The sequence below is a fragment of the Galleria mellonella genome, unplaced genomic scaffold, assembly GCF_026898425.1.
Source record: "Galleria mellonella isolate WM207_F2 unplaced genomic scaffold, CSIRO_AGI_GalMel_v1 utg54, whole genome shotgun sequence".
NCBI lineage: Eukaryota > Metazoa > Arthropoda > Insecta > Lepidoptera > Pyralidae > Galleria > Galleria mellonella.
This window is the reverse complement of record NW_026442114.1, coordinates 2,319,842-2,329,686: the sequence shown is the minus strand read 5'-3', so window position 1 is coordinate 2,329,686 and position 9,845 is coordinate 2,319,842. Positions and strand designations below refer to the sequence as shown.

At 35.3% G+C, this 9,845-nt stretch overlaps 1 protein-coding gene across 2 annotated transcripts in view; it reads left to right on the top strand.

Annotated features, from left to right (window-relative positions):
- Positions 1-13: 13 nt before the first annotated feature.
- LOC113513192 (blood vessel epicardial substance-like) overlaps positions 14-9,845 on the top strand; it is a 62,104-nt gene continuing 52,272 nt past the window's right edge. For both annotated transcript variants that reach the window (XM_026897176.3, XM_052898888.1), the window contains exon 1: positions 14-893. In XM_026897176.3, coding sequence (XP_026752977.1) covers positions 390-893 — 504 coding nt within the window. In that variant the 5' untranslated portion in view covers positions 14-389. The remainder of the gene's footprint in view (positions 894-9,845) is intronic.

Genomic DNA, 9,845 nt, shown 5'->3' with positions numbered 1-9,845 from the left:
GTAGTTAGCTATGGCTTCTGTCATAGTTCGTTGGTGTAGTCTGTCATTTACGTGCTTCGATTGTTTGCTTTACTATTTCTAATTCTAACGTTTTATTTTAGACTATTGCAAAGATTTTATTCGTATTAAGTTTTCTTTACGCCGACATCTCCTTTATTTAATTTTGCACTCAAACGCTTTTGCAAGAACTTGTAGTGTTTTATGAGTTCTATAAATTTTATTTTTTAAATAAATCTGATCAGTGGCCGTCTGTAAATACCTTCATGTTTCTTCTTAATATTGTACAAAATCTAAGTGTTTAAGTGAACATCAACAAGCGCAAATGCCAATTGCCGGTAACATTTCGATGACAAAACTCGTTCGTGTTTCGGCGGGAGCGTGGTGGGACTATGTTGTTTCTCGGTGCCTTAACGATCGGTATGATAACTGGGCTGCAGAATGTCACGACCGATTTGCCATCGACGGGCAGTGACGTCACGGAGGTCCCTGAATCCACGGAGAGGACAAGTGAAATGGGGTTGCTGGAGACGACGAAGTTATCAGGATCCCAAGTGGGAGACTTCGTGAACGTTACCATTCAGGAGCAGCCGTCAATGTGGGAGTTGTACTTACACCACTGCCCCAAGTGGCGGCCAATAAATCATATATTTTTCCAAGTGGCCAACATTTTTTTCTTGCTTTCATTCTTGGCTCCTCATACTCCTAGTGGGTTGATATGGTTGAGGGTGGCGCTTATCATCGGGTGCGCGTTCTCGGGCATGTGGGCGTGGAGTGTGGAGTGCTACCTGGACGGAGTGCTGTGGAACAGTGCATTTATTGTGATAAACTTTGTGTACTTCTCAGTGCACTTTTATTTGATGAAGCCAATCAAATTCCACAAAGATATAGAGGAGGTGAGTTCTTATTTATTATTAATCTTTTATAATTTATTATTGATATTATCCAATTAAATAAATAAAAATAAATGCTATTAGGTAGTTAGTAAGTGCATTACTTCATAATGGCTGAACCAATTTGACCTCTATTCATAAAGTTTTTTGGAAAAATAAATAGGATTTAGATTGAATTCTACCGTCTAGTGTGTAAAAATTAAAACATTTGATAAAAATAAAAATAAAAAAAAAACATTGAATCTAAAATATATTTATAATAAGAAATAAGAACTTTATTTATAATTAATTTGATTAAATTTTAAACACTATAATATCTGTAAATTGAAATATCTACCTGTTTGTATATGTAAATCTGATGTTAGACATAACATCATGATTGCTAAGTTATAAAGAATGGCAATTAGAATTTTATTTAAATTTATTATAAGCATTTAAGCAAACAATGATTAAGCAGCTAAATGGGCATCAAATTAACATAATTATTTTAATTAAAACTCAGTTTTTATTTAAACAAACTTGTTTGTAAGCTCTTGCAGTCTTTTGCTACTGAATATGTTGATTAATGTGGTTTATTTGAGAATAGATTATTAGAAAGTCTACAGTTTAAGTAAATAATATTTGAATTCCTTTAAATAATTAAATAGTTCTGTATTCAATCCATTTTACTGCTAGACAAGAATACTCTTGACCATCTTTATTAACTAGCCTTAAGTTTTCTATTTCTGATTTGCAATTTTTAAGACTTCTTATTATTCATTATGATATTAGGATAATGTGGAGGATTGTTTCTCATCCAACTTTAAAAGCTGGTTAGAGAAAATAAATATAAAGGAAATTTACTTTGCGGGCAGATATAATGTCCCTCATCTCCGCAGGCCATTCATTTAATATTTGTTTTATTTTTCCATATTCCTACTTTAAAAAAATATGTAATACTTTATTAACCAGACAATTATAATAGGGAGTATAAATTAATCATAGTATGTATGATTCATTTGTTATAGTTGGCCAGTTTTTATATATTTGGGGCTGACAGTATAATATTAAGATTAGATTTTCATCAATCAGTTTATATGGTAAAGTGGATTTTTAATCTATCCAAATTATAGCTAATCAGAGTCAAAATGTAGTAAGTGAGTTTTTTGTAAACAATCAATTTCTTTTCTCAAAGAATATATATCTTTCATATTCGTCCCATAAAAAATTTATCAAAAATAGTTAAGTGGTTTTTAAATCAATATAACTAGTTTTGTAACAATTGAAGTTTGTGTTCTTTTTTTGAAAAACACACCACCAATACACTGTTGTAGAACAAAAATTATTTGTTCCTATTTCATTATTTACTTAAATCCTTTGTGTGGTGAGTCATAGGTAAATTAATACATAAATGAGAAGAAAAAAAAGCACACAGTGCTAATGAGTATATATATCCCATCATATATCAAGTTTTTTTTTTGATGGGTGAAAATGTAATGGTAACTCCGCCTGCGCTAACGGGATACGCTGGCGGAGCATCAGTGAAGGGTGATAGATGAGAATGAAAACAGGCCAGTTAGCCCATCATGATGAATTCACCAGGAATTAACCATGATAGTTTCCAAGGGGAACCGCGAGGAGATCGACCTGGTTGGGTATATTACAGCAATGGGATTCTCAGTCTCCATTACTAACAATCCCTTTCCCCCCATATATCAAGGTTGGATGTGGGCCTGTGTAAGTGGTACTAAAGTGGTGTCACAGTGTATTTCGAGAGGTTCATAGTTTATATCTATTGGTGACGGTAATCACTTTCAAAATCCATGTTCTCTAAACAAAACTCTAGCGTAAATAAATAATATTCCACTATAGTCACCAACCCCATTAGAAGAACGTCACAACAATTTGTACAGTAATCATGTAACATCCAATCCAACGAACGGAACTGATGTTTTCTTTCATAATACACGTATTTACTGACGTCGCTACAGTATTATTTAGTTTCCGAATGTGTAATTAAATGTAGTTAGTTCAGCGAGCGTAACCGAAATTCGTGATGCCGGCGACGGTAAACGTATCGTGTTGTAACCACTACTTTCCTTTTTTAAAATTATATTACGAACAAATGTGCATGAAGGATGCGGTTTTTTTAATATTCCATTGTGAAAATGGAATGGTTACTCAGCCAGCGCTGTCGATATACGTTGACGGAAAAAGACTGACAGACGATAGGTGATAATGAAAGGACATTGTGACGAATTCACCAGGAATTAACCGCGATGATTTCCAGGGGGGACTATGTAAAGGTCAACCTGGTAGGATGTATTACTAGCAATTGGAGCCTTAGATTCAATTACTAACTATCCCTTCCCTCCTTGAAGGATGTAGTTACCAGAATGGATAGCAAAGGAACGGGCAAAGAATGCCTAAATAGAACCAAAAACGTACTGTAGAATGCTTTGAGCCTAAAGCTCAGACACTTGAAACTCGGAAGGTTAAATACAGCAAATAAAAGCTGGCTCTTGTTGCCAGGATTAAAACGCCCTAAAGTCCTGATTAAGATGTTTTCGGAAATACTCTAAAAGTTTCTCTTCTAAATAAAAATAATATGTGTGAATTAACAAGGGCTATCACTAGGCACTGCAAACTAAACAAGCATATGGCCCAACTAGTCTTATGCATAAAAAGTGCAGATTTTGTCACAACGTGAAAGAAATGCCGCAGCACTTAATATGTGACTGTAGCCCATTCGTATATAAACGATATCTCCTTTGGAAAATACACTTTATATTCTGAGGAGATAAAAATATCATCCCTACTATCTCAGAATTCTTATCATTGATAGAATTTAGCAGCAAACTTTGAGAAAGGCGAGCACAAAAAATCTTAGAAAGGTTGCAGTGTCACAAGTTTTTCTGCCTGAAAAAGCCCGTCTCTTGATAATAATAAAAATACGGGATGAATTGGTATTGGAGAAGACTTTGACTTACTTGTAATGGGGGGGGGGGGGGGGCAGGCAACTTAACATAACGTAAGGTCAGATTAGTTCTCATTTGTTAGTAAAAACAGGTCGACTTTTTCGCGTTTCTTCCTGAAACCATCGTAGTTAATTTCTATTCTATTAATCGAACGATAGGCCGACTACCTGCTTCATCGTCACCTATTATCCTTCACTGTCTGTTCTGTCAGCTTATATAAAAAACGAAGACAGTGTTACCATCTATTAAAAAAACTTATATGATATATATTCATCCTCACACGCTAGAAACGAAATGGTCACGTACAATGCAGTTTCAGAGGAATTTTCTTCCGCGAATACTCAGACTGTGGAATGAGCTCCTTGCCGAGGTTTTCCCTAGAGACTACAGTATGGGGTTCTTCAAAAAGGATGTGATTATTAAGTTTTTCAGGATTGGCAACGCGTACGTGACACCTCTAGTGTAGCAGGCGTTTATAGGCTACAGTAACCGTTTATCATCAGACAAGCTGTTTGCCACCTTTGGGGTATAAAAAAACGATTATATTGTAATGTAAAATTACTTTATATTTGACACATTACAAAGCTTTATTATTCGGCGGACTTATTCCATAGAGATTCTGTTACAGTCAGTGTTTCAGAAGCTAGAAGAATAATAATGCCTAATTAAGATTTGCCGTGTTGTATTTGAGGTACGAGTCAAATGTCTTTGGAACGGGAGTGCACCCAAGAAAGTGAATAAAGCAAAAGATGTATCATGTAAGGATAAAAGAGGCTTATGGTATTTGGTTTTCTCTGCTTATCCCGCAAGGGGCTTGACATAAAGATAGATAAACAACGAACGAGGGTAGAGTTATATTGGAAGGGTTATATTCAAAAGAGACGTGATTGGACGGTGCGGGGTTGAGGATTTTAATAAGCCTTTAACGGGAAAATTTAGTTTGAAATGCTAATCGTTGAATTTTTAACTTACTTTCCTCCACTTCTTTTATATAAGATGGTAATCGAGCACGAACATATATAGACTAGCTGTATTCCCGCGGTTTCGTCTTCGGTCGTGTCGTGTTGTTGAACTATTAGCCTACAACTTTTCTTAAGAAATGAGAATTTTTATTTATTGTTGGGGAAGGAAACGAACAGACGATACACATGATGGAAGCGGCTACCGTCGTCCATGAACACCGTTGCCGGACTTTAATTAGCAATATAATGTAAAAAAATCAAATCTGAGTGGTAGTTCCAGATATTAGCGCGTTCAAACTTTTCTATTTTATTATATTAATATACTAGGTATAATAATGTATACGAGATATAGGCGCAAAGTAGATCATTCTTACTCATATGACAAATAGATAGTTTTTTTTTTTTTTTTCTATTAAAAAGCGGTTGAAATCGTGACAAAATTAATATTCATTTGTTTTAAACTTTTTTTTTTCTATTAAAAGGCATCAATAGACAACGAGATGACTTATAGATTTAAAATATTAAATTTAGAACGTGGAAACGCTTTTTTATCTATAGAGTTTGTTGGACAATAAAGGTATTTTTTCTCCGCAAAGAAACAGTTTTAATCGCCATAAAGTTATACACAAACTTTAACACAGGAGAGAACCCTATAAATTTTAGATTCGCAAAAATAATTATTAAGACATTAAATTCAGACATTACATAAATTATTTTTATAACTTATAATTTCGTAATTGCTTAATGATTATTGTTTATTTACTTGTTGGCAAAGTTTTTCTTCAATGATCTGCAATGATTCTTGTCCAAATTCCATCTGTTTCAGCCCTAATGTTGTCTACCCATCTTTTATAAGGTCTTCCTCTTGAATAAATTATCTATCTTTTTAAAGTGAGATTTGGTAAGGACCCAGGTTTTGAAATCATATGCAAGAACTGGCAGAATACCGTCTTTCAGAATTCGCTTATAAATAGCAAATTCCGTATTTATTAATTCTGGTAATTTCCTATCAATTTAATTAAACGTATTTAATTCTCTTATAAATGACATTTAATTTGCCAGTAAAACTTTGGCAATGTGACGTGTTATCTTTCAACATTAATTAATTTGGTATTATGCAGTTTTGAATATAATCAAGTGGCGTGATGCATGTAACAGGTTTTGTATGTAAATGAATATTGTTGGATAGTTACAGACCAGAGACAAATTGAAACGTTCGATTAAAAATCGAATTTAGAAATCGTTTATGGTCATGGTTACACGTATTATTTTAATATTTTCGCTTTTTCGTGCTACTTTTTTTAAAGACTAGCTTTTACCCGCGACTAGGTCCACGTGACCGGGATATATTTACCGATTGAGATGAAAAGCATCCTATGCCCTTCTGGAGAAGAGCAGAGGCTGCTTTTCATATAGTATTCCCATATAGTATGTGTATACCAAATTTCATATTGAATCGAACTGTTTATAATTACTCCTCACCATCCAAAGCTTGCCTGGAAGAGATCGTTATTAGCAAAAAGGTCACCCATTTTTTTTTTCTCTTTCTGTGATTATTTCTTGTAATTGTTTGTATCTATAATAAGTTTACTATAGTAATCTTTTGGAGGAAACAATAAAGAGTATCTATCTATCTATATATTGATATGCTTAGTACCGTTCCCTATGGCAATCTATGTGAAAGCCCTATGTTCAGCAGTGGACAAATAATGGTAGAAATGACGAAACATTTATATGGATTTCCGCAAAATTTTCTGTCCAGTGATGATAAGCTTTAATAGTCTTAACAGATACAATGATGATGATTGCTTTCAGTCCTATGCGCGGAGTATGGAAACGTGTTTCAATTGTAGCAATGTGTAGTATGCACTTACCCTTATTGTCTTCTCGATCTATTGTCTTACAGCCACGCCAGGAGCTCGATACTATCTTAACCTCACTAATTGGTTTCGAAACATTAATTAATTCTGTTATTTTAGTATTAAATAACACGCCTGTTTCATATATGATTTTAGGCGTTTGTTATTCGTAAAGCATGTGATGAGCTATGAAAGGATGTATGTGAGGAAAATAGGTTTTTTTTAGATGGAAATGGACTTTGTCTTCGTTATTTGTAGTTGATAGAATACCAGTAAATAAATGATAGGTGAAAATGCTGTCAAATATTTTTTTAATGGGTGAAAATGGAAAAGTTAGGATCAGCTTCCATTTTGTTCAGAGGGTGTTCGGACATATCCGTGTAAATCCGAATGGATGTGAACCCTGCATCTATTAAACTTTGACCTATCTATCACCTACACAGGCCGCGCTGTAACTATAATATTGAATCAGGCCAGGCAAAAGTTCGTCCCAGCGCGGCGCGCTGTAAAAACTTGGCTAAGCTCGACTGGGGCACTATCGCTACTTCATATAAAAGTTACTGTACCGAAGTGCCCTCATTTATAGAAATCGGCTTATTGTAATCTCGTATTGCCAGTCTTCTGGATTAGGCGTGCACGAGACGAGTCTTGAAAGTGGATGATGAAAGATGAAATGTTTGTAAGGAGACCTTTTGGCCAAAAACCTAATGTAAATATACAATTAATATTACGCCTACAGCGCAAAAGGCTTATTATACTCAACGGGTTATGCAAGCATTCTATTATGATTCGCGTAATGAAGGCTTTTTAACCACCCTCACTTGATCTTTGCTATGTGATCCCGGCATAGAATGAGTCACCCTTTCTTTTCCCGAGGGTATCATAAGATCGCCTCTTAGGCAACTAATTTTCGAGGAACGGACAGAAGCAGTCTCTCTTAAAACATCATCAGAGCCTAACTACGGTTGTCAACCTGCCTGCCAAGCGTGGTAGCTACTGTCAAAATCCCCTAAAGGCTTATGTACAACAGTGGACAGTTAACGCCTGATATGATGATGATATTTGGTATGTTATTCTCTCTCCCTCTCTCTCTTCTTCCAGTAGTAAGGGACCTGAAATAAAATAGAAAGTGATTATAAATTCAGTAAACATTTAATAATAATATGTGACTGAATGAATGATTAAACATACGATTACTTTACCATAGTAACGGAATAAGAATGCCCAAGTTGCCGTATTGATCTCATATTAATTTTGTAGCGATTCGAGTTCGATTGAAACTGCTGTTCTTTACCCAGCAAAATGTTGCTTGTTACGGGGAAAGATCTACTTTGTATTTTAACTAGCTTTTATTCTCGTCTTCGTCTGTGTGACCAGGATAAAAAGTAGCCTGTAGCCTTCTCCATCCCAAATAGTACTTGTGTGCCAAATTTCATAGTTATTAATTAAATTAGTTAAAAGCTAAGAGGTAACAAACAAATTCACTTTCACATTTAAACTATCAGTAATGACTAGCTTTTACCCTCGACCTTGTCCGCGTGAATAGATAAAATATAGCCTATATCCATCTCCATCCATCCATTATAATCAGTAAAATTTTTGTCTGTCTGTCCGTATGTTCGTTATAGAAATAAAAACTACTCGACGGATTTTAACGAAACTTGGTACAATTATTCTTCATACTCCTGGGCAGATTATAGTATACTTTTCATCACGCTACAATCAATAGGAACAGAGCAGTGAAGGTAAAGCAGTTGTGTTTGCATGGCTGCGTTTCAGTTTGAAGGGTGGGATATGGCGTGAATTTACAGGGTACAGAGGAATAACACCTGAGTCCTCAGGAATGGCAACTCATGGGGGTATCATGGGCGAAACAGTATACTCTGTTATGACCATGCTACTGCTCATGTCTATAGGCGACGGTTACCACTTTCCATCAGGTGGGCCGTCAGCTTGTTTGCCATACTAAGTTGTATAAAAAAAATAACCTCGGGAAACAGCTAGTAAATAATATTTTTATTTTAATAAACATTGTTACAGTGAGTATCATCATTCAAGAAGCAGCATTCACATATTACATGAACTCAGTATAATGCACTCCTATGTTGCGCTGTAATCTAATAAATTAACGTCCAAGTCACTAGTTTAGTGCAAATTAGTGAATTATTGTAATCCTTTGAACAGTGGGTCACTAGGGCAAGACGGTGTGAATGCCCTCGTGACGTCACCACTTGCAACAAAATGGGGTGCATTTCACAACAGACGCGTTTCTATACGAGTATAATTCGGTCGATTCATATAGAGTTGTTAGTCATTATCATCATCATAGCCTTTAACTGTCCATTGCTAAACATAAGCCTCTTCTTTAGGTGGGTGGGTGTCCAATCATCGTCTTCCCTTAGTCGCCTTTTACGACAGCCACGGTATAGAAAGGGGTCTCCTATTCTATGCCGGAACTACACATCAAGAATCGTTAGTATTCGCCGATAATGAACCGATTTTGATCAGTCTCAATCTAAAATATTATTGTATTTAGTGGATTTTTTAACAAAAAATGTAAATTTGTTCATCATGGAGGACTGTCCTATAATTTTATCTTAAAGCTGGACAATTCTGCATTCTAAAGTTTTTTCTTATGTAATGCAGGCATGGCAAATAAGCTGACAATCTACCAAGATAATGGCAATCACCAACATCAGATATCTCAAAAGATTCTGAATCTCATAGCCTCACACATTACCATTTTTGAAGCCTCCTGTTATGTCTCCATATTCTTTTATTTTTTAGCATTTCTGATGATTTGTTTCATAACTGCTTCTTTAAAGATTAGACAGACAGAGGTCCATAAAGACGATTTTTGTACATAAACTTTTCTCGAGTAAACATTTCCTCAAGGACATCGGGACAGAGTACCGAAAATCCGCACTATCCTAGTTCCAACGAGACGTGTATGATCATGTTGACACCCTTTTTGATTAACCCTGTATATATATGACGTATCATGGACTCATATTGTCCCTTTGAAGTTTCTCAATCGAATAGACCGCATTAGCTCACTGAGATGTGATTTTAATAATAACTACTACACAACAGTTTCCGTCTGTGTTCGTGCAGAAACTACTTGATTTTCCAGATGGAAGGATACCGTAGGAAGGAGGACTTCCGTGTGTTGACGGA